At 33.5% G+C, this 25,199-nt stretch overlaps 5 protein-coding genes across 6 annotated transcripts; 3 read left to right on the top strand and 2 right to left on the bottom strand.

Annotated features, from left to right (window-relative positions):
- Positions 1-1,069: 1,069 nt before the first annotated feature.
- Positions 1,070-5,395, top strand: LOC103871049 (protein YLS3). The gene is made up of 3 exons (XM_009149269.3): positions 1,070-4,315; positions 4,861-4,965; positions 5,140-5,395. Exons 1-3 carry the CDS (start codon positions 3,979-3,981, stop codon positions 5,286-5,288), a joined length of 591 nt encoding a protein of 196 aa, XP_009147517.1. The 5' UTR covers positions 1,070-3,978; the 3' UTR covers positions 5,289-5,395.
- A 6,438-nt stretch (positions 5,396-11,833) lies between these two features.
- On the bottom strand, positions 11,834-14,881 carry LOC103871048 (F-box/kelch-repeat protein At1g55270). Its single transcript, XM_009149267.3, has 2 exons — positions 13,487-14,881; positions 11,834-13,338 (listed from the first exon to the last, which is right to left on the bottom strand). Exons 1-2 carry the CDS (start codon positions 13,550-13,552, stop codon positions 12,097-12,099), a joined length of 1,308 nt encoding a protein of 435 aa, XP_009147515.2. The 5' UTR covers positions 13,553-14,881; the 3' UTR covers positions 11,834-12,096.
- A 225-nt stretch (positions 14,882-15,106) lies between these two features.
- LOC103871047 (transcription initiation factor TFIID subunit 7) lies at positions 15,107-16,790 on the bottom strand. Its single transcript, XM_009149266.3, has 5 exons — positions 16,535-16,790; positions 15,964-16,097; positions 15,744-15,863; positions 15,587-15,652; positions 15,107-15,511 (listed from the first exon to the last, which is right to left on the bottom strand). Exons 1-5 carry the CDS (start codon positions 16,647-16,649, stop codon positions 15,323-15,325), a joined length of 624 nt encoding a protein of 207 aa, XP_009147514.1. The 5' UTR covers positions 16,650-16,790; the 3' UTR covers positions 15,107-15,322.
- A 217-nt stretch (positions 16,791-17,007) lies between these two features.
- Positions 17,008-19,783, top strand: LOC103871046 (serine/arginine-rich SC35-like splicing factor SCL33). Its single transcript, XM_009149265.3, has 6 exons — positions 17,008-17,139; positions 17,665-17,845; positions 18,011-18,088; positions 18,745-18,915; positions 19,005-19,109; positions 19,191-19,783. The coding sequence occupies exons 2-6, from the start codon at positions 17,694-17,696 to the stop codon at positions 19,534-19,536; spliced, it is 852 nt and encodes a 283-aa protein (XP_009147513.1). The 5' UTR covers positions 17,008-17,139; positions 17,665-17,693; the 3' UTR covers positions 19,537-19,783.
- Positions 19,784-21,301: 1,518 nt separating this feature from the next.
- Positions 21,302-25,051, top strand: LOC103871045 (probable acyl-activating enzyme 18, peroxisomal). 2 transcript variants are annotated; one of them, XM_009149264.3, is made up of 14 exons: positions 21,307-21,735; positions 21,823-21,952; positions 22,026-22,276; positions 22,351-22,552; positions 22,645-22,685; positions 22,789-22,905; positions 23,124-23,200; positions 23,278-23,498; positions 23,579-23,673; positions 23,743-23,959; positions 24,040-24,165; positions 24,247-24,345; positions 24,424-24,633; positions 24,725-25,051. In XM_009149264.3, the coding sequence occupies exons 1-14, from the start codon at positions 21,467-21,469 to the stop codon at positions 24,839-24,841; spliced, it is 2,172 nt and encodes a 723-aa protein (XP_009147512.1). In that variant the 5' UTR covers positions 21,307-21,466; the 3' UTR covers positions 24,842-25,051. The 2 variants fall into 2 exon arrangements, 1 of the variants encoding a protein (XP_009147512.1); XR_633477.3 differs by lacking the exon at positions 24,725-25,051 and having other exon boundaries at positions 21,302-21,735; positions 24,040-24,152; positions 24,424-24,607.
- The last annotated feature ends 148 nt before the right edge of the window (positions 25,052-25,199 follow it).

The following is a 25,199-nucleotide window of genomic DNA, read 5'->3' as shown; positions in this document are numbered from 1 at the left end:
AGTTCCGGTTGGACGCGGTAGAATAGTCGGATTAAGTGAGAGGTCCGCATACCTGGATTATCAAAAAAAAAAAAAAAATAGAAAACACACTCTATTGAGACATGAATACAGCCTTTGTCTTCCACTTTAATTATCAGAAAGCCCATTAGGTGTGATCCGAGAGGACCTAGTCTTCCACTTTTCGTTGTCATAAGCCTATCGCCTGCACCTCTGCATGTCCACGAAAATGAAAAACTTTAGACAGCCTTTGCCTTTTTTCTTTTTCTTTTTTTCCGTTTTTGGCCAACAAATATAGCTAGTGCGTAGGTGGGGAATATGACATATTTGAACTTATACAATTTTTTTTCATCTAAAGATTATATTTAACGGATTGTAGGTACGTCGTATAAAGCTAAGTCGGCAAGAAACAATCTCCTTTAAAAACCATAAGCTGACGAGGTTAACATTACCTCCAGAGACTAGAAAGAAAACAACATAAAACATCTAAACTTAAAATATAATTAAAAAAGAACATAACTAAGAACTTCTGGAAAAAATACATAATCATCAAAGAAAAGAACCAAATCAAATCAATCCTAGATGCCAGAATGAGAAAGAAAAAGTTGGAGTCGCAATTATTTGGAACGAGAACAATTTAGATCGTGTTTTTTAATTATCCGTTAAATTGTAGGAGTATTAAACATGAAAGGAAGTACACAACTCATCAAGAACGACTACTCTTCCCAAGCCAATAGCTGACAGGGAATGCAGTCCCTCCAGAACTATAAATCGATAAGGAGTAAACCCCTTTCAGAAAGCAAAGCAAACAAAACATTAAAAAGCCGAAAGAAACTAAAGCCTAACAGTGTTCCAAACGACGAGTCTTAAGTTCCATGTACCTGGTACCGATGATCTCAACCTGGTACTCGATGGCTTATTGATGAGGCCTTAGGTTTTACTATTATTAAGAAAATATTTAATAGTTTAATTAAAGGGTAAATCACTTAAAATGATATTAACCAAAATAGATTTCATTAAAGAGTTAAAAGATATTTGTCTAGGTTCAGTTCAGACTTGCGCTGCTGACGAAACGTTTCTATATAAGTAGATTCCATCCAGGTGTCCAACATAAACGATTTAACGAAAGAGGAGGACAATAATGATTGATGATTTATATGCAAGGCACAAAGAACGTACTGAGCCGTTGCGCAAAAAAAAAAAAGAACGTACTGAGCTATTCAACAGAACAATCCGAGCTTAAACACCTAAAAGGTTAACCATAGTTCTAGACAACATGAGCAAATCAGCTCTTTGTTTTTACAAGCGTAGCATTTTCCCCCGTTTTGCATTCTGGAACCGGAATGTAAGAGTTTGTGTTAAGGTAACATCAACAGCAGTAGCTAAAGGAAGGCTTTCTCCTCTTGAGAAGTATGTAGACAGGGCCGTCTAATAAGAATGTGCAAATGAAAGGGTCCAACTGAGTCCAAATCTATAAAAAAAAAAAAATTTTAAAAAAATGTGTGCATAAATTATGGTCTAAACTTTAATTATTAAAATATAATGCTAAATTTAGAGTTTATTTATCATTTTTTTTTAAAAACGGTAAAGATATATAGATAAAACTATTAACTTTTATAACTATTTTATTACATTGTTAAATTTTCTATAAATAATTTGAAAAGATACTGTTGTAGATAAAACAAAGCTACGTGAATTGGTTGATAAAATAAAGGTAACGAGCTCTTTGATAGAATGGTTCATGTTTTCATTTTTTTTTCCTTCCTCACGTGGAAGCTCAGTAATGTTTTGAATGAGACTACTATATAAGGTTGTCTGTCTGAGCCACAAGAGTATAATATTTGCCTGTCAATATACTAAAATTAAAGGGAGTTTATTGCAATGACATCAACCTTATCTAGAGACATCGAAGTGCAGTTGAAACGGTGGAAGGCCACTGCACATGATGCTCTTAACCCGCGTGAACAAGCTCAGTCGTTGCTGAGAGTTTCGTCAAGTAACAAGGCTTGAACTAGGCAATAACAGTATTAAAGATTATATTCGGTATAAATATTATCAAGTGTTGCGTTTGTTTTGACCGGCCGGAAGAGGTAATCAATGCTCATAAATATTAATAATGTAACTCACCATCAAGGCAGACATAATAACTAATCTGATATAATCCTCTTATCAATGTGTCTTTATCATTATCAATACTCCCTTTGTATTGATATGTAAGTAGTTTTAACAAAAAAAATATTTGTTTCACAGTGTAAGATGTTTACATAATCCAAAGCACCTTATACATTTATTACATGTTGTGTGACCAATCAAATAATTCATACATTTTTACTATTGGTTTAATTTATGTATTAAATGCTATTTTTTCAAAAGTAAAAGTTTTTTTAATATTCACAATTTTAACTAAAACTACTTACAAATAAAAACAGATAGAGTATATCATAAGTGCATCATAAGAATCATTTTCAGTGCATATTAACCAACGGCCATTTTCTTTCAAAACAAAAAAAAAACTTGTGCAGCCAACAAAGCTTAGAGATCCGACACCGGAAATGTTCAGGCCATGGCCATAGCGACGTCTGGGTTTTCAATATTCAAAACACACAGCCAGGCCTGCACACAGCGAGACACATGGTGTTAGTGCATAACACAATTAACTACTAAAGGTCCACAATCTCATCTTCACTCTTGAATAGTACATTGTAAGATTGTATGGAAAATGGTGGCATGTTCTCTGAATGAGGGAATGTGTTATTTAAGATATAACCACCAAAACTCTGTTTTGTTCCAGCGAAGTCGGTACTGAGAAATTAGGTGACGTCTTTATAGAGAAAGTATAGTTTTAAAATTTAACAGTAGTGTTTCTTTTTTATGTGCTGCCTCCATTTATGCCTTCGTTGTATGACATGGGGACCGACAAAGACATCATAAACAGAAAAAAGATAGAGAGATAAGAGACTGTTGCATATCTGCAAATTGGTATTAGTTAGATTTTAAAGTAAAACACATTGTTAAAACTTAAGTAAAACCTTATTCATGACCAAATTTCAAATACAATTATCAAAACATGAAAAGCTCAATATTTGACCAATTAAATACCAAAAATATATTTTAAACTGAATATTTTAATAAATTACTCGTGTTCTATATATTTATTTAAGTACTTGTTGAGATTATTTATTATTTTAGATACTTATTTAAACTGAGTTCGGGACTGTATGATTATTTTTAGTTATTGATTTTTTAAAGGTGTTTCAAACATTCATTTGGTTACATGTTGGGTTTGAATAAAATCCAAAACCCAAAATACCATAAAACAATACTCATTTGTGTATATGTTTGGATTCAAGTTTTTCGGCTCAGTTCGATTTGGATTTTGGCGATCATTTTTTTCTCCGCCCTAACATGGAAAAATATGTATTTATGGCACGAAACAATTTATGCTATGAAATCCACTAGCTAATCTCCATTAGTATAATATCTTAAAATAGGGTTCTAAGCAATGAAATATAGTAATATGACATAATATAATTATACAACTAAATCGAAATTTCAAAGATAAAATTGAACTAATTCAAAAATGCCAAATACTTTCATATTTTTAATGAACATCTCAAAGGTTCTGAATGAAAATTTCTCTTTATTCTCTTTCATAAGCAAAATACTACAATGAAAATAAACTTTAAACCCAAAGCCTCTGATGAAACTTGCTTTTTAAAATAAGTTGCTTTTGTTCTTTTATTCTCTCCCAAATGAATTGCTTGATTCTTTTTGAAAATGGTAAGCCATAATCATTAACACTCCAACAACTATAAATGGGAAAAAGTAATAAATTCTCATCACCCAACCAATACATCAACACTTACATCGTATATATAAAGACGCTATCACACCTTTCTATCTATCTAAAAGTGAACAATCAACAGATACATATATACAGAGAGAAAGATCAAAAAAATATATATATCAAAACATCGAACCATGGAGCAATCAACGAGATCCCTAATCATAACCATCGTGATAACCTCCATGTTGGTCGGGTTTGGAAGCTCAGATCTGGATCAAGACAGAGAAGAGTGCACGAACCAGCTGGTAGTACTTTCACCGTGTCTCACCTACGTGGGTGGAAACGCAAAAGCTCCAACAAAAGATTGTTGTGGAGGTTTTGGTCAGGTTATAACACAGAGTCAGAAGTGTGTTTGCATATTGGTCAAAGACAAAGATGATCCTAATCTTGGCCTCAAGTTTAATGCAAGCCTAGCCGCTCATCTCCCCACCGCTTGTCATATAACGGCTCCTAACATCACCAAGTGTATTTGTAAGTCTCACACTTTTTCTTTTTAGTTTTCTTTTTTGAACTTTTTTTCTTTTTAGTTCTTTTTATCTAAGCCTGGAGATCGCGTACGTATATAAACAGGTAGTCCACAGTACAATGTACAATATCAGTTAATTATATGAAGAATTCTTCATTTTGTTGTTATATCATAAGGAAATGAAAATAGTTTATAGTAATATGTAACTATAACTATTATAAATAGGTTTTACCAAAAAATAAAACTATTATGAATAGGTACATAAATTTTTAGTGAGAATGTACCGTTCATATTATTTTGTTTGTTTATATTTAGTCAAAAAAATATTATTTTGTTTATTTTATTATTTTTCATTAGATTACATATTATTCATTTCAGTTGTTATATCATATGGAAATGGCAGTATAGTTGATGCTATTTAATGATACTTTCTTTATATATATAATGAATCACGATTTTCTATTGAAAGTAGTTATGACTTGTGATCATTTAAAGTTAAATTTAGCTTTTTTGTAATCTGAAACGTGTTTGCATTTCATTTTGTGGGAAGCGCTTCTGCATTTATCTCCAAACTCGACATTGGCTAGAGAGTTTGAGAGCTTAGGAAGGCTTGAAGCAAGCGCCAACTCTGCACCTCCTTTACAAAATGTTAAAGGTAACTGAAACTAATAAAACTTGCTCTTTTAAATTAATTCAGTCAACAGTATTATCTAATTAAGCACACCCTTGAGCTAATCACATGATCATAAAGATGGGGCAGGAGGTCAATAACTACAGATTATCAAATGAACTGATTCTACAGTTTTTTTTTGTGGGTATATATGTAAAGATGGGGCAGGAGGAGGAAAAGCTGAATCAGTCAAGAGTGATGGAGGAAAGAAAAAGAAGAGTTGGTTGGCCGTTGAGCTTTTAATATTTGCTCTTTTCTCTCATCTTCTTTTAGTTATATCTTCTTTTACCTCTTCCTCCTTTATTTAATGTAACTTTGTTTTCAATATCTTTTATACTTTATAATCGTTTGTCAACTGATTTAGGAAGCTTACAAAGTTTTATTAAATTAATAAATAAAAAATTAGAACGATGCTCATGTACAATGAATTATAGTTTAGAATACAATAATAAACATATAGAATGTGGTTAGAAACTTTAAAATAACTTTAAAGATTATAGGCTTCATTATATTAACTGTTTACCCAAAAACTGAATATTTTATAGAGGTTAACACATAGATTTTGAAAAAAAATAAAAAAATATGAAAATATTGTCTTAATGCATAGTTGTATCATGAACTTATATATGATGATGGTCAGAGAATTTTTGAACCTTTGTTGTATCCGCTTCTCTAGAATAGATTTTATTTGTGTTTGTCAACTGATTTAGGGAGCATATGAAGTTTTACTAAATTAATAGATAAAAAAATAGAACGCTGCCCATGTAACATGAAATATAGTTTAAAATACATTAAAAAAATGTATAACGTGGTTAGAAATTTTTAAATAACATTAAAGATTATATGCTTCATTATATTAACCATTTACCCAAAAACTGAATATTTTGTACGGGTTAACACATAGATTTTGAAAAAAAATTAAAAAATATGACAATATTGTTTTATTGCATAGTTGTATCATGAACTTATATATGATGATGGTCAGAGAGGTTTGTAACCTTTGTTGTCTCCGTTTCACTAGAATAGTAATTTTACTGTGGTTTGTCAACTGATTTAGGGAGCATATGAAGTTTTACTAAATTGATAGATAAAAAATAGAACGATGCCCATGTCCCATGAAATATGGTTTAGAATACATTTAAAAAATGTAGAATGTGGTTAGAAATTTTAAAATAACATTAAAGATTATAGGCTTCATTATATTAACCATTTCCTCCAAAAACTAAATATTTTGTAGGAGTTAACATATAGATTTTGAGAAAAATTTAAAAAATATGACAATGTTGTTTTATTGCATAGTTATATCATGAACTAACATATGATGATGGTTAGAGAGGTTTGAACCTTTGTTGTCTCTTTTTCTCTAGAATAGCAATTTTATTCTGGTTTGTGTACTTATTTAGAGAGCATATGAAGTTTTACTAAATTAATTGATAAAAAAATTGAACAATGCCCATGTACCATGAAATATAGTTTAGAATACAATAAAACAATGTAAAATATGGTTAGAAATTTTAAAACAACACTAAAAATTATAGGTTTCAGTATATTAACCATTAACTCAAAAACTGAATATTTTGTAGGGGTTAACACATATATTTTAAGAAACATTAAAAAAATATGACAATGTTGTTTCAATGCATAGTTGTATCATGAACTAACATATTATTATGGAAGAGAGGTTTTGAACTTTGTTGTCTCCGTTTTTTTGTAGAATGGCGATTTTATTGTGGTTTATCAACTGATTTAGGGAGCATATGAAGTTTTACAAAATTAATAGAAAAAAATTTAAATGATGCCTATGTACCATGAAATATAGTTTAGAACACATTAACAAAAAAAGTAGAATGTGGTTAGAAACTTTAAATTAACATTAAATATTATAGGCTTCATTATATTAATCATTTACCCAAAAATTATATTTTGTAGGTGTTTAACACATAAATTTGAGAAAAATTAGAAAAATATGACAATATTATTTTATTGGATAGTTGTATCATGAACTAACATATGATGATGGTCAGAGAGGTTTGAAACCTTTGTTATATCCTTGTCACTAAAATAGTGATTTTATTATGGTTTGTCAACATATTTAGGGAGCATATGAAGTTTTACTAAATTAATAGATAAAAAAAAACGATGCCCATGTACCATGAAATATGGCTTAGAATACATTAACAAAAATGTAGAATGTAGTTTGAAATTTTAAAACAACATTAAAGATTTTAGGCTTTAGTATATAGAGCATTTACCCAAAAACTGAATATTTTGTAGGGGTAACATATATAGATTTTGAGAAAAATTCAAAAAATCTGACAATATTGTTTTAATGCATTGTTGTAACATGAACTAACATATGATGATGGTCAGAGAGGTTTTGAACCTTTGTTGTCTCCGTTTCTCTAGAATAACAATTTTATTGTAGTTTGTGTACTTATTTAGGGAGCATATGAAATTTTACTAAATTAATTGATAAAAAATATAACGATGCCCATGTACCATGAAATATAGTTTAGAATACATTAACAAAAATGAAAAAATGTGGTTAGAAATTTCAAAATATCATTAAAGATTATAGGATTTATTATGTTAACCATTTACTCAAAAACTGAATATTTTGTAGGGGTTAACACATAGATTTTGAGAAAATTTAAAAAAATATGACAAAATTGTTTTATTGCATAGTTGTATCATGAACTAACATATGATGATGGTCAAAGCGGTTTTGAACCTTTGTTGTCTCATTTTCTCTAGAATAGCAATTTTATTGTAGTTTGTGTACTTATTTAGGGAGAATATGAATTTTTACTAAATTAATTGTAAAAAGAATAGAACGATGCCCATGTACCATGAAATATAGTTTAGAATACATTAACAAAAATGTAGAATGTGGTTAGAAATTTTAAAACAACACTAAAGATTATAGGTTTCAGTATATTAACCATTTACCCAAAATTTGAATATTCTGTAGGGATTAACACATAGATTTTGAGAAAAATTCAAAAAACATGAAAATTTTAATTTATTACATAGTTGTATCATGAACAAAAATATGATGATGGTTAGAGAGGTTTAGAACCTTTGTTGTATCCTTTTCTCTAGAATATCAATTTTATTATGGTTTGTGTACTTATTTAGGGAGCATATGAAGTTTTACTAAATTAATTGATAAACAAATTGAACAATGTCCATGTACCATGAAATATAGTTTAGAAAACATTAACAAAAATGTAGAATTTCGAAATTTTAAAATAACATTTAAGATTATAAGATTCATTATATTAATTATTAACCATTTACTCAAAAACTGAATATGTTGTAGGGGTTAACACATAGATTTTAAGAATTTTCTTAAAATATGAAAATATTGTTTTGTTACATAGTTGTATCATAAACTAACATATGATGATGGTCAGAAAGGTTTTGAAACTTTGTTGTCTCCGTTTCTCTAGAATAGCAATTTTATTGTGGTTTATGTACTTATTTAGAGAGCATATGAAGTTTTACTAAACTAATTGATAAAAAAATATAACGATGCCCATATACGATGATATATAGTTTAGAATAATGTAACAAAAATGTAGAATATGGTTAGAAATTTTAAAACAACACTAAAGATTATAGGTTTCAGTATATTAACCAGTTAACCAAAATTTGAATATTATGTTGGGGTTAATAAGTATACTTTGAGAAAAAATTCCAAAAATATGAAAATATTATTTAATTGCATAGTTGTATCATGTACAAAAATTTGATGATGGTGAGAGAGGTTTGAAACCTTTGTTATATCCTTTTCACTAAAATAGCGATTTTATTGTGGTTTGTCAGCTCATTTAGAGAGCATACAAAATTTTAATAAATTAATAGATAAAAAAATAGAACGATGCCCATGTTCCATGAAATATGGTTTAGAATACATTAACAAAAATGTAGAATGTGATTAAAAATATTAAAATAACATTAAAGATTATAGGCTTCATTCCATTTACCATTTACACAAAATATGAATATTTTGTAGGTTCATATTTTGTAGGGGTTAACACATAGATTTTTAAAAAAATTTAAAAGATATGACAATATTATTTTATTGCACAGTTGTATCAGAACTAACATATGATGATGGCCAGAGCGGTTTGGAACCTTTGTTGTATCCGTTTCACTAGAATAGCGATTTTATTGTGGTTTGTCAACTAATTTATGGAGCATATGAAGTTTAACTAAATTAATAGATAAAAAATTGAACGATGTCCATGTACCATGAAATACAGTTTAGAATACATTAACAAAAATGTAGAATGTGGTTAAAAATTTTAAAATAACATTAAAGATTATAGACTTCAGTATATAGAACATTTACCCAAAAACTGAATATTTTGTAGGGGTTAACACATAGATTTTGAGAAAAATTCAAAAAATCTAACAATGTTGTTTTAATGCATAGTTGTATCATGAACAAACATATGATGATGGTCAGAGAAATTTTGAATCTTTGTTGTCTCTGTATCTCTAGAATAACAATTTTATTGTGGTTTGAGTACTTATTTATGAAGTTTACTAAATTAATTGATAAAAAAAATTGAACACTGCCCACGTACCATGAAATATAGTTTATAATATATTTAAAAAAATGTATAATGTGGTTAGAAATTTCAAAATAACATTAAAGATTATAGGATTCATTATATTAAGCATTTACTCAAAAATTGAACATTTTGTAGGGGTTAAAACATAGATTTTAAGAAAATTTCTTAAAAAAATGACAATATTGTTTCATTGGATAGTTGTATCATGAACTAACATATGATGATGGTCAAAGCGTTTTGACTTTTGTTGTCTCCGTTTCTCTAGAATAACAATTTTATTGTGGTTTGTTTACTTATTTAGAGAGCATATGAAATTTTACTAAATTAATTGATAAAAATAGAACGATGCCCATGTACCAGAAAATATAGTTTAGAATACATTAACAAAAATGTAGAATGTGGTTAAATTTTTTTATAATAACATTAAAGATTATAGGCTTTAATATATTAACCATTAACTCAAAAACTGAATATTTTGTAGGGGTTAACACATAGATTTTGAGAAAAATTCAAAAAATCTAACAATGTTGTTTTAATGCATAGGTGTATTATGAACTAACATATGATGACGGTCAGAGAGCTTTTGAACCTTTGTTGTCTCTGTTTCTTTAGAATAACAATTTTATTGTGGTTTGCGTACTTATTTAGAGAGCATATGAAGTTTTACTAAATTAATTAATAAAAAAATGAACAATGCCCATGTACCATGAAATATAGTTTAGAATACATTAACAAAAATGTAGAATATGGTTAGAAATTTTAAAATAACATTAAAGAATATAAGATTCATTATATTAACTATTTACTCAAAAACTGAATATTTTGTAGGGGTTAACACATAGATTTTGAGAAATTTTACAAAAAATATGACAATATTGTTTTATTGCATAGTTGTATCATGAACTAACATATGATGATGGTCAGAGAGGTTTTGAATCTTTGTTGTCTACGATTCTCTAGAATAGCAATTTTATTGTGGTTTGTTTACATATTTAGAGAGCATACGAATTTTTACTAAATTAATTGATAAAAATAGAATGATGTCCATGTACCATGAAATATAGTTTAGAATACATTAACAAAAATGTAGAATGTGGTTAGAAATTTTAAAATAACATTAAAGATTATAGGCTTCAATATATTAACTGTTAACTCAAAAACTGAATATTTTGTAGGGGTTAACACAAAGATTTTGAAAAAAAATCCAAAAAATCTGACAACATTTTTTTAATCCATAGGTGTATCATGAACTAACATATGATGATGGTGAGAGAGATTTTGAACCTTTGTTGTCTCTGTTTCTCTGGAATAGCAATTTTATTGTGGTTTGAGTACATTAAAACAACACTAATGATTATAGGTTTGAGTATATTAACCATGCATAAAAACTATGCATAAACTTAAAATGATAAAGTTCAAAAACTATGCTCCCATGAAATTTAGTTTATAATACATTAAAAAAATTTAAAATGTGGTTAGAAATTTTAAAACAACACTAATGATTATAGGTTTGAGTATATTAACCATTAACTCAAAAACTGAATATTTTGTATAGGTTAGCTAACACACAGATTTTGAGAAAAGTTCAAAAAATATGAAAATGTTGTTTTAATGCATAGTTGTATCATGAACTAACATATGATGATGGTCAGAGAAGTTTTGAACCTTTGTTGTCTCAGTTTGTGTAAAATAGTGATTTTTATTGTGGTTTGTCAACTGATTTAGGGAGCATATGAAGTTTTACTAAATTAATAGAAAGATATAGAACGATATCCATGTACCATGAAATATAGTTTAGAATATATTAATAAAAAAGTAGAATGTTGTTAGAAACTTTAAAATAATATTAAAGATTATATGCTTCGTTATATATTAACCATTTATCCAAAAACTGAATATTTTGTAGGGGTTAACACGTAGATTTTGAAAAAAATAAAAAAATATGACAATATTATTTTATTGCATAGTTGTATCATGAACTAACATATGATGATGGTGAGAGAGGTTTGAAATCTCTGTTGTATCCTTTTCACTAAAATAGCGATTTTATTGTGGTTTGTTAACTCATTTTGGAAGCATATGAAGTTTTACTAAATTAATAGATAAAAAAATAGAACGATGCCCATGTACCATAAAATAGAGTTTGAAATACATTAACAAAAATGTAGAATGTGGTTAAAAATTTTAAAATAACATTAAAAATTATAGACTTCAATATATAGAGAATTTACCTAAAAACTGAATATTTTGTATGACATAAATTTTGAAAAAAATTCAAAAAATCTGACAATATTATTTTAATGCATTGTTGTATCATGAACTAACATATAACATATGATAATGGTGAGAGAGATTTATTCTTCTTACTCTTGTATGACTGTTTCGACCAGACATAAGTTCTGAAGCCTCTGTAGATTCATTTGGTCAATGATAACAGTGAAGAAGATTCTCTTTATCTGAAACATTTCTTGAGCCAGTTAACAAAAGTTTCTTCTCTTCTTGGAATCCTCAACATTCTGTTGAGTTTTATTTGTCAGGCTTGAAGCACTTGGCAATGCACAATATGAATTTTCACAGCTCTTCCCGCTATACTCGACCATATATTACTAATAATGCTCTTGGACTGTCCTTTGACCGCAATGTTCTCCCATAGCCTAGGACTATTCTTATCAGGATTCGTTACATCAACCAGACTCATGCTCATATTGTTCCTGACTATACAAAGCTTATTGTTCAGCGTAACAAGAGCCGCAGCTTCAAAAGCCCACGAGTTCCCCAAGTGAACTTTACTATCCATAAACTTGTTCCAAGAATCCGTAGATTCATCAAACACCCTGAGTTTACACCCGTCCCTACAATCCAACCCGTAAAGACGACCGTCTAGGCAAGCACACGGGTCTCTCCAACCAGTAACCATCCCGTCACTAACCGAGCTCCACGAGTTAGCTTCAGGGTCATAAGCCTCACACATGACCTGTTGGTGAGACCCAAGACCCTTGAGAAACCACTTATTATCATAAACCACACCGAGAAGAGGCAACATTGATGCCCCCATATCAGCAACGAAACTCCACCTGTTCTTGTTCGGATCATAAACCTCAGCTGACCGTAGCCTCCTCTGAATCCCTTCACACTCCCCACCCGCTACATACAAGCAATTGTTTATAACACAACAACCAAAGAAGTGTCTCTTCCTAAGCATGTCAGGTGCCCTATGCCACTTGTTTGTTCTAGCGTTATAGAAAACAACTCTCCTCATTGATCCTCTAAGCGGATCTTTACCACCAAACAAGTAAAGACGACACCCGCTCAAAACAGCACAACCAAACCCAACAGCTTCAGAGTACTCTCTAGGAAGAGGCGGAAGCGGCTGAGGAAGGTGAGTGACGGGATCAAACGCGTTCCAGGAGATCTTCCCGTCACGGTCCTTTTTGAAAACGTGAACCCATTCTTCAGACCTCCCAAGTAACTTCCTCTCCGAGTAGAAGAAGTTCCCAGAGGCAAGCCTGTGCCAGCTCTTACACACGAGTCTGAGTTTTCTGTGGTCTGCACGAGGGACGCGGATGAGGCAAGCGACGGCTAGGTCGTCAGGGAGGCCAGGGAGAAGCGGAGGTTGGATTCTTGTTCTGTCTCGGTTAGAGTTCTTGCTAGGACGGTGAGCGTTGGGGTTGATGTTGGGTTGGATACAGAGCTTTGAGCCAGGAACGAACTTTCTTGCTTCTACAACGGTCTTGAGACTTGAATCTACTCTGCTGTAGCAAGAAACAGAGTCCACCTGAAGGAGGAAAGAGTACTGATTTGAGCTAAGGTTACTATAAAAGGAAAGAATTTTGAAGTAAGTTGAAAACAGAGCATGTCAGAACAAGTCCAGAGATTTCCCGAAATAGAAACTTGTGAAGGAAAAGGAAGGGGAGCTTACTTACCAATGGAGCTTGAAGGCGAAAACCTCTTGACCCATTTGAGGATTGTCGTTGAGAAGATAGATCCATCTTCTTCTTCTAAACCCCAAAGCTCATTAAGAGACAGATCCTCGAGAATTTTGATGAAGAAAGCTAATGGTCAAATCTCTGACTCGAAGAAAGTGAGCTACCTTCCACTTAATGGAGATACTGAATAGTCAAAAAGGTGCAAGAATTTTTGTTGTTTTTTTAGTCAACAATGTGTAAAAACCACCATTGTATGTTTTATAAACTATGTAAAATATACAAATATAAATTTTATTCACACACATTTTGTTATAGCAAATCAACAATGTATGTTTGGATTATAATTGGAAAACTATTTGGACTAATATAGTATCTACCGATTGTTTATATTAAAATTCTAATACAAATACACTAGAATTATACGTCAATTTGTTCAACTACTCCATCAAAACTATTTAAAAGGGGACGGTTTTGTCATATGGGATTTGACATCTACATTAGAATTATACATGCAAAACAATGTCGATACTCCACATTAGTAATTGACATTTAAATGTTATTTTCGAGTTAAGTGTATGTATTCAACATTGCATACTATGTCCATGCAAATAGGGACACAGACATACGGACAAGATATTAGGACACAGACATACGGACAAGATATTAGATATCAGTACTGTTTAAAGAGAAGTCACACACATGCAGCTAATATAAGTGTTAACAAGTATGCTAACCTAACAAAAATGGCATCGTTATTCACACTTTAGCCCATCCTTTTGAACCAAACCTTACGTAGAATAAAACCACTATGCTATTTTTGGATGATTAATTATTTTGAGCCAAACAAAGATCTGAAAATTTTATAGAAACATAAAAAATTATGTCTCAGGCACAAGTATGCATGTCAATGGACCAATGATGCCAACTGGTAAGAGTTATTACTTTAAGAAACTATTTTTCAATACCACTTTAGTTATGTTTGTATACTAATGCATTAAAGCAAATTTGATCATATCTCATAAACATAATGGTAGTTAGTAAGTTATGATCGCATTTCATAAAAATAATGGTAGTTAGTAAGTTATGATATTAAACCTTACCCTATGATCACATTTGTCCCTCTAATTTTTACTTTTAATCATAGTCGTGGCTTGCCCACTTTTTTGACAATGACATCCCACTAAACCCTTGAGAAAACAAACTGACTTGGTATGCCATACCGTAAAATTCATATCCCTTGTTGGTATGTGAGTATGTCAGAAAGATCACAAGAACGTTAGGTCAAAAGTCAAAAGTCAATAATAGTACATAGATTATAAAAGAATCAAACTACCAACTTATTATAATACAGATTTTGCTACTTATGAAAACAAAAAACAAGATTGAAACACAAACTAATCTTCAAACTATGTAGTTACTATTAAACTACAAACATATACACATCAATTTAGTATGATGTATGTATGTAACTCTTGTTTACTTATATCTTTTATGTTTTTTTTTTGTGACAATTTATATCTTTTATGTACATCTATTTTTCAGGCACAAATTTATTTTAGATGAGAAAAATGAAGATGCAAGTGTTGGTATACGCAGGCGCACAACCGTTCCTAATGATGCTGATGGCTCAGCAGGAACCAACAAACTAATAAAAGTTATTATAACCAGACCGGAACAATGTTCTGAACATGAACCAATAAATGATAAAAGTGGTAAACATGACGGCAAAACTCTTGACAGTTGACATACACTATCCTTGCTAGGTTCGTTTCTCAAACGTTACACGCATATCCTAAAGCTTTCCCGATGTTCATTCACTACATACATAACCTTTCACATAGAATCATCCGAATCTTCTGAATCACTTCTCTCCTGCTCAGCTTCCGCTGGAGTATTATTATTATTATTAGTCCCTGTCTCAGCAGCTTCTTCAGGCTTTTCAACAGGTGTAGCAGGTGAAGAGGAAGAGACCTTCTTATTTGCATTCTCGTTCGCAACTGTTTCCTCTTGCTGCTCATTTCCCTACACACAGAGAGTTATTGTATATTGAAATCGAATTCAATTAACCAATCATCAGAATTTAAAAAGCAAATTTACGTTTTCGATTGTTCTGCCACTCAAGATGTTCAGCAAGTCCCTCTCAACGCGCTGTACAAGCTCCGGCTGCAACGTTATGACATTCAACATTGTTTAATTCAAAAGAAGAAACCCATCTAGTAATGGCGAAAACATGTGTTAACAACTGCAAAATTACATTAAGGTCAGGCTCTCGGCGAAATCTTCTCTTCCGAGCATCCTTCATAGGAGGAGTAAGACCATGTCTGTACTCAACTGTATTAGGCGTGGGATCACCTGGCTCCCTAACCATGATCATCTGTTAAGCCAAACCATATAAAAGCATTCATCATATTGCTTTTTAATCAGAAGGTTAAAAAATACATATAGCAGACTAGTGCACAATGATCTAATCATACCTGGCCAATGTCAGCAGTTTTGACTAAAGCAGAATCATCATAAGTTTTAAAAGACTCAACAACAGCAGGAAGATCCAGAAGAGAAGCCGGGAACTCTTCGTTTCCAATCATAAACGTCCCGCTTCTCCCATCCTCTGCCAACACACAACACAAACCCCTTAACAACAAGTTTGATTCATAGACAATGTTTAAATGGATCTCTAGACCCACTTGAAATCCATACATCAGATTCAAGAATGATGCCACAAGAAGGTCTTTCACATCAAGTGTAATGCATAGACAATGTTAAATGGATCGGATCTATTCAAGAACAATGCCACAAGAATGGCTTTCAGACCTCTCTGATAAAACATTGAATTTACACAAACCACAATATCAAGTTGCTCTAGGAGATGCTAATAAATTGATTTTCTAGACACACTCCAACTATTGAAACAAATTCAAGAATGTCTTTTAGGATTCTCTATGAGACATTCAAGAACGCATCAGACATAAGCTTTATAAGAAAAAAAGGTTGAAACTTAGGAGGATCAAACCCAATTTAATGAGCTAAAAGAGATCAAAACCGAACCTGAGAAGCACAAATCTAGAGGGATCTCGTCGGAAGTAGAAGCTTCCTCGCTCAAGAGCCGATCGATTCGCTCTGAAACAGAGGGTGGAACCCTAAGTATGAACTGTTCCTCCATCTCACCAAACGGATTGTATTACACAGGTTCCAGTCAAGACGCCTAGCTTTCCTTGTGACGAGATAATCTATCGAACCCACGAAGCTCCCGTCTTTGTAAGAGAATCACAAGTTGGAAGATAGCGAGACATCATAATAAACTTTTCTAGAAGAATCAGAATACTCTTCTGTTATTTACTATTTCCCCCCTGTAAGTTTTAAGATTTTAATTTTTCACCCAAATAATTCCCAACGCTTAGAGAAAAACACCATTACGCTATTTATAATGAAAATTTAAGGTTAATTTACGGAAACTGGAAACCATAATTAAATCTTTGAGGGTACATTTTAATAAAAAAAGGGAGTTATAGGCTAAAAACAGTATTTTTAAAAGGTTCTGGGGGTTAAAATGTAAGCATATATTTATATATATAACCCTAATTCAGACAGCAAAGCTTTCTCATGCTATTGTCTTATCGCCGCCGTTCGTCACCACCGACCTTCGTTCTCCGGTAACTCTTTTCTCCTTTTTTTTCTCACCGTATTAAACCTTCCCCTCGAATAATCCGCCACAGTTTCTTCATCCTGTATGCTCCTCCGTGGTAGATCGGAGCTCTTTGTTCGTCCGTTAATTTTAGTATCGTTATTTTGAGAATAGAATCGCATTCTAGACGAAAATTTTCTCCTTTTTGTGTCCATGCACTTATAATTTTACTTGAATTGAAAACTGTTTGTGATCTCAGTTAGTATTGGTCATCTGTTTGATACAGTTCAGTTCAGTTGTTTTGAAATGGACCAAAGAAGATATTTCTAGAGCCAACGAGTTGTAACATCGTAATTTTCTCTTTGAGATATGTTCTATGATGGGCCAAGTCCTTTAGGTGGCAAGACTCTGTTTATGTTTTTTCACGTGTGGTAGAGTATGTTAGCGGTTGGAGTTTGGTGATTGAACATTTGTTTGAAGCTTTTTTCAGACGATAGTTTAATTAGAAGGTCTTGCGATTGTGATTTCTTATCTGGTTTGAGTTTATTGACAGATATAGAGGTTGTTTGCAAGCTTGACGTAATGAGGGGAAGGAGCTACACTCCGTCACCACCAAGGGGGGGTTATGGGAGGAGGGGTCGGTCCCCAAGCCCTAGAGGCCGATACGGAGGAGGTCGCAGCAGCAGGGACCTCCCCACCAGTCTTTTGGTTCGCAATCTACGCCATGACTGCAGGTACCTTCTTGACTTCTCTACAACTCTCTTCATCTAACGATTAATTGTTTGGATATCTATTAAAGCATATCTAGCATTTGACTTCTGTACCTTAATTGTTGACACTGACCCCAATCTGTATTCATTTAGTCTTTTAGCAAATTTGACTTCTTTTCTTTTCCTCAGGCAAGATGATCTCAGGAGGTCATTTGAGCAGTTCGGCCCTCTCAAGGACATTTACTTGCCAAGGGACTATTACACTGGGTGAGCATACTAGTCCTCTATTTACTCTTTCAACACCTGATCTTGTTCTAATTAGATAAATTCTCTAGTTTGACATCCTCTTTACGACATTTCTTGAATCTTTGTTTACTATGTTTAGTTGTTTTCTGTGACATGAGGTCTTCATTTGAAGTTTTAAGCCACTAGTTTTAGGTGTCAATAAAAGAAAGAGCGTCAGATTGAATTTAGTACCTGTTGAGACTTTGTACTATTTAGTTGCTTAAGGATAAGTATACAATGTTGATATGTTGCATGTGTGTGAACACGCTATTAGTGTGTTATTTAAAGTTGTTGAGGTTTAACAGTGAATCTAAAGAAATGAAGACATCAAAGAAGTAAGTAGAGTTCTTATGAAGATGTTCTTCTGTATGATAGTGAAGAGTAAGAGTTGAAGTGAAGTTGAGTTTGTATTCAATTTGAAGATGAATTCAAGTCTTCAAGAAGACACATCTTTATACTGAAACTTGCGAAGTTAGCAGGCAAGTGCTTGCTTATTCCAATGTTTATCTTGCGATATCTTCTGTTGCAGGGGATCAACTGTTCCTCAACATGCTTGTTGTGAAGTGGTGCATCTTCGTCTTCATTTTTGTATGTATGGTTCCTAATCTGAGATCCTGTTTTTTGTTTTTATAATGCAGAAATCCGCGAGGGTTTGGTTTTGTTCAGTTTGTGGATCCTGCTGACGCTGCTGAGGCGAAATATCATATGGATGGTTATGTTCTTCATGGCCGCGAGTTGACTGTTGTGTTTGCGGAAGAGAACAGGAAGAAACCTATTGAGATGAGAGCTAGGGAGCGCGGTGGAGTAAGGTGCATTGGAGCTTTCTCTTTTTGAACTTTTCTGTTTATAAATGAGTCCTCATGTAGAGAGATCTTTAATAACTCTTTTGTGTCCGTAGGAGGCGGAGCCCCCCTAGGTATTCTCGTTCTCCTCCCCGTCGACGTGGTAGATCTCGGTCAAGGAGTGGTGATTACTATTCTCCTCCCCGAAGACATCACCCAAGGTTTTCTACATGTTCTGTCTGAACTCCATTTCACAACTCTGTGTGGTCAATTATGTGCTGACCATCTCTCTATTGTCGCAGGTCTATCTCTCCCAGGGGAGAACGGTATGATAGGGGGAGATCATACTCGCGCTCACCTGCCTACAATGGCTCAAGAGGTCGCAGTGTAACTCCAGCCAGAGGAAAGAGCCGCAGCATAAGCCGTAGCCCAAGAAGCACAAGTCGTAGTCCAAGAGGAGGCGGCATTAGCCCGAGTCCCAGAAGAAGCATAAGCCGTAGCCCGAGCCCTAGGAGAAGCATAAGCCGTAGCCCGAGAGGAAGCAGGAGTCCAAGCCCTAGGAGAAGCAGGAGCTACACACCTGAACAGGCCAGGAGCCGCAGCCCACCGCGTGGGGAGCAATACGAAGACCGTTCACCAAGCCAGTGATTTGATTCTTCACTCTTTGGATATGCATCATCTCTATGTCATGATTGCCTCTCTTTTTCTTATCGTAACACAGTAATTATGATTTGAAAAAAGATGAGAGATCTATGTAATGTCGAACCTTGGCTTTGTTATGTCTTTTGGATTGAATATTTTTATGGTTTGATGATGTTGAGTCTTATGTGGAAACTGTTAGTGTTACTGTGTCCTCTTTAAGATTTAAGTCTTTATATTGAAAGTTGCAACATTAGACAATGTGTTGTTTGAATCAGAATCTCGGTTTAGATGTTTAGATTTTGCTGAGTATCTGCCATAGGGATGTTGATGCTGCAGGGGAATCTAAGGCTTTGAATGGTGACTGCGCGGTGCGGGACAAGCGGTTCAACTGCGGTGCGATTTTAACAGTTATAAAAATGTATAAATATATAATATATGTAGAAATTTTTGTTACTGTTAACTACATGGCGGGGTGGGACGATGGTCACCATTCGAAGTCTAAGTCAACATTTTAAGAGCACCTACAACTTTAAGGTTTTAAAGTTCTTGGTATTTACAAAAATACCATAAAATAAATGAAAATTCACAAATTAAGAGAGAGAATAACATAAAAGTTCTTCTTTTACAACTTGTTAGGACCGGTTTAGAACTCCAGAAGACGTTGTTGTTCATAAGGCTAGGCACAAGGCGAGTACTGATTTGCCTTTTACGAGTAATAAAATTTTCGATTTGTACTTAACTTGTTAAAAACGAGTACTTGTTATTTTGAGTAATCGATCAAAAATAAATTACTTACAAATTACTTGTCCCGTTCTATTACTTACTATTTACGAGTACTTGTGAACTATGTACAAGTTTTTTTGAGTGTTTAAGAACTACTTACTAAATAACAATCTATTAGAAATAAACACGAAAGTTTGTTTTATTTATTCTATTTAACATAACATCTTAATCACTTTAAACGAAAAATTTGTTCATATTACGAAAAAGATAATATGAATATATTGATATATAATCATTGTATAGTTTTTATGATGACAAAAATGTTTTCTCTAAGCAAATAAAGCAAATAACATGTAATAACAAGTCATGTAGTTAAATTTTTAATACTTGTTACTATATAATATATAACTAGATGACAACGAATATTTAAAAATCAAGACATATATGAAATAAGTAATAAGTATAAGAAGAGTAATGAATATTTGTTCCCAATCCCAAATGCAAGTAAAAGAAAAGACAAATATAAACAAGAATTTAATAGATCATATAACAAATAGCAACTAACGGAGCGTAACAAGTCAAATACTAAATATAATAATGATACTTGATATTTGACTTGGTCAGGTAATGAAAATTGTCGATTTGTTACTTGTCTTGACAACACTGAGTATTTAAATTTTTAAGACGGGTATGAATTAAGTAACGAGTTTAAGCCGAGTAACCAGTAATGATGTCCAGTCCTAGTTGTTCATATAACGTTAAACGTTTCATCAGCTTTTAGAAAATTAAAGTTTTTTTTTCTTTTAGATACCTCACAGAATTTAGCCGTCGTTAATGCTGCTCTAAGAGATAGTTGGAATCCAACAATCTAAAAGCCATCAGATTCAACGCATCTGGCCCATGTAAGGGCCTACCATAATATGTCTTTATAGAGCCGTGTTCAGCGGGGCAAAGATGAGTAGATTTGGTTTCTTTTTAAAACTCTACAAGACAAAGACTATGGTCCCAATCTTGACGAGTAGTTGGGTTTATTGATAAGGATTAGACTTTTTCATTTTGTTTTAGGGAACAAAACAAAACAAGACAAGGAGACTTCATCTTAAACAGTGACACTAATTTCGCAGTTGGAGCTTTCTTGTCCACGAGACTTACCTACCACCAGCACTTAAGTATCAGAAAAGGCTATGACTTGTATGGAGAGATAGAAAAAGAGATGTGGAAGAGCATAGGAGAATTGAATAGTGAGGATTATGTGAAAGCTGGATTGAGTTTGGAAGAGGCTAAGGGGTTTCAGAAAGTGGTAACAGATGTGATTTCAAGGACTAAAGGTGTTGATCCAAGAGATCAATGGAAGGCTTTGGTGGATGAGTGTGTACTTAAGCCATGGCATCCTCATCCTCTTCATCAGCTTCTCTATTACTCTATCTATTCAAACTGGGATGCATCTATCCACGGCCCTCCTCTCTACTGGTTCCCTTCTCTGTACGTCCATCTCTCTCTCTCTCTCTCTCAAACCAACTTTGTCTGAGTTGCTGAGTGTCTGTCTATTTCTTCTTTGTCTGCGTTTAGATCTTTGTCAAAATCCACAAACTTAGGAAGGCTAATGGAAACTCACGGGCCAAGGCTTCTTGGTGCTTCATATAAAAACCCTCTAGAGAGTTTTGAGCTTTTCAGGAGATTCTCAGTTGAACATCCTGAAGTAAGGCAGTGACGTTGAACATTCAAGAACAGAAAATACTCTTTGTTGTGGTCTAACTTTATGTTTTTTTCAGGTTTATTGGTCTATCGTTATCGACGAGCTTTCACTTAAGTTTCACACCCCTCCGAGGTGCATCCTTGACAAATCAAAACCTGAAGGGACATGGCTTCCTGATGCAGTACTTAATACTGCTGAATGTTGTCTGATACCTTCAAGCCGTTCTCAGAGGGAGGATGATAGTTTGGCTGTTGTATGGCGAGAGGAAGGCTTTGATGATTCTCCAGTCAGTCAAATGACATTCAAAGAACTCCGCCAGCGAGTAATGTAAGTATCATGAATGTCTTTACTGATCATACGGTTCCATTTGATATTTTTGACACATAATACTTTATGCACAGGTTGGTGGCAAATGCGATAAGTGGAAGTTTTGCAACGGGTGACACGATTGCAATCGATATGACAATGACAGTGGATGCAGTGATTATATATCTGGCAATCATATTTGCTGGTTGTGTTGTTGTCTCCATCGCAGACAGCTTTGCAGCTAAAGAAATTGCAACAAGGTTGAAAATATCTAAAGCAAAAGGCATTTTCACTCAGGTTTGTGATACAGTCTTGACTCACATTTCTTTATATTTTCAGCCTACCGTTTCAGATATAAGATGATTCATTGTTCATATGCTTTTTCTCAGGATCATGTACTCAGAGGAGGTCGGAGATATCCTTTATACAGGTGACAAAAACCAATTCTTCAATGCCTGATCTTAAAACTTCATGAACCAACAACATAAACTAAACTGAAAACATGTCTCTCTCCCTCTTTGTTTTCTATGTAGTCGGGTGGTTGAAGCTGCTCCATCAAAGATCATTGTCCTCCCAGCTTCAGGGACTGAACTGCGCGTTCAGTTAAGAGATCAGGACATACCGTGGAAGGATTTTCTGTCCAAAGCGAGGTAAATGTTTTGTTTACATCTCTGACTTATTACGATATTGTCTGCTTTGGGTCCAAAACCTCGCAGATTTTTTCTTGGAAAGGCTTCTCCACAAAAGGCTTATACTAAGTGGAATTGGATCATATATATATATTAAACTTTCTTTGGTCTAATATCTGATGTGAGATTTGGATTGCCAATTTTTTTTCTAACAAGTATGGCTCCAATTTGTTTTGCAGTGTAGAGGACAACTATGGCCCCATTTATGTACCTGTAAACTCTGTGATTAATATTCTCTTCTCATCTGGAACTACAGGTAAAAACATTTTTGTTATTTAATTGCAATCGATATGGTTAGAGCATCTGTTGATCAGTTTGGTTTTTCTAAACTAGGTGAACCGAAGGCTATACCGTGGACACAGCTCTCGCCAATTCGTAGTGCTTGTGATGGATGGGCTCATTTTGATGTCAAAGTGGGTAACACATACTGTTGGCCTACGAATCTTGGATGGGTGATGGGACCAACTCTTATATTTTCTTGCTTTCTAACCGGTACAACGCTTGCACTCTATCACGGGTCTCCCCTCGGCCACGGTTTTGGAAAGTTTGTTCAGGCAAGACAACCACCATTGTTGTCTCCTTTGTAAACATTTGATCAAACCCCACACTTAACTGTGCTTTGATATTACTACAGGATGCTGGAGTTACGATTCTTGGTACTGTTCCAAGCTTGGTGAAAACTTGGAAGAGGACAAACTGTATGGAAGGCCTTAATTGGACAAAGATAAAGTAATTAACAACAGAACTGTGACTTATATTTTATGTGTGTTTGTCTGATGTTGGTTTGTGCTTTGTTAGATATTTTGCCACAACAGGAGAAGCTTCAAATGTTGATGATGTTCTCTGGCTTTCTTCTAAAGCTTATTATAAACCTGTGATCGAAGTTTGTGGAGGTACAGAACTCGCTTCTTCGTACATCATTGGAAGCCCGCTTCAACCTCAGGCTTTTGGAGCGTTTAGCACACCAACCATGGCTACTAGAATCATCATCTTTGACGAAAACGGTGTCCCATATGTAACAAACTGATACTTTTGACATGTTTGTGGTTTATTCTTAAGGGTTTGTACATGATAGAAACTGTTTTGTTTTTGAAGCCGGAAGATCAACCGTGTACTGGAGAAGTTGGTTTGTTCCCCCAGCACCTTGGTGCCACGGATAGACTTCTGAACGCAGACCATGAGGAAGTTTACTTCAAGGGAATGCCAATGTATAAAGAAACAGTGAGTAGTTAGTAAGGACTTTGTATATTCAAATTGCAAAATGAGCATCACTTAAACTGTTTCCTCTGTTGTGTTCTACAGAGACTTAGAAGACATGGTGACATCTTGAAGAGAACCGTAGGAGGATATTTCACTGTTCAAGGCAGAGCTGATGATACCATGAACCTTGGAGGAATTAAGGTAAACTACATTCTGTTATATACACCTGTTGAAACTTTCCTCAATGCTAATATTGTTTTGCTCATTTATGTAACACAGACAAGTTCTATTGAGATAGAACGAGTGTGTGATCAAGCCGATGAATGCATCTCTGAGACGGCTGCAGTGAGCATAACGCCGCCTAACGGTGGTCCAGAGTTACTGGCCATATTCACAGTCTTGAAAGAAGGGTTCAAGAAACAAAGTGAAGAAGAGCTAAAGAAAAAATTCTCAAGAGCCATTCAAAAAGATCTTAATCCTCTCTTCAAGGTAAGTAATAGTTTGGATCTTAATTCATAAAATCAAAGTTACAAAGAGTTTGTTTTTGGTTAAGAAATTGATTTCTTGCAAAATTTTGCAGGTGAGTTTCGTGAAGATTGTGGCTGAATTTCAGAGAACGGCTTCGAACAAGTTACTAAGAAGAGTCTTGAGAGATCAAATGAATCAAGAAATACGGTCCCTGCGTAGTCGAATATAAAGCTTGGAAAACATATACTATTGGAAAACATTGGTGTTTTTATTGAAAGTGAAGTTATAATAAATAAGAAAACAATTATGTTGTATATGGGTATATCTTCCACCATAAAACTAGCAAATTCCTTAGAGAATTTAAGATTTCTAGCATGTATCTCATAAGTCGAGTTCCAACAAATGGCTACATATAAAGACAATCCATATCCATTTTTAATTCCTACATTCTCAATACAACAAGTTGCAAGTCCTTCATTGATTCATAGGTTCACAAACTTCACACTATTTCAAATATTTTTCAGAAGGCCATTAGCTAATTCCAGGCATCCCTTCACTTATTAGAATTTAAGCATCTAAAGACAATG

The sequence above is a fragment of the Brassica rapa genome, chromosome A06 (genome assembly GCF_000309985.2).
Source record: "Brassica rapa cultivar Chiifu-401-42 chromosome A06, CAAS_Brap_v3.01, whole genome shotgun sequence".
Lineage (NCBI taxonomy): Eukaryota > Viridiplantae > Streptophyta > Magnoliopsida > Brassicales > Brassicaceae > Brassica > Brassica rapa.
This window is presented reverse-complemented; position numbering and strand designations above follow the sequence as displayed.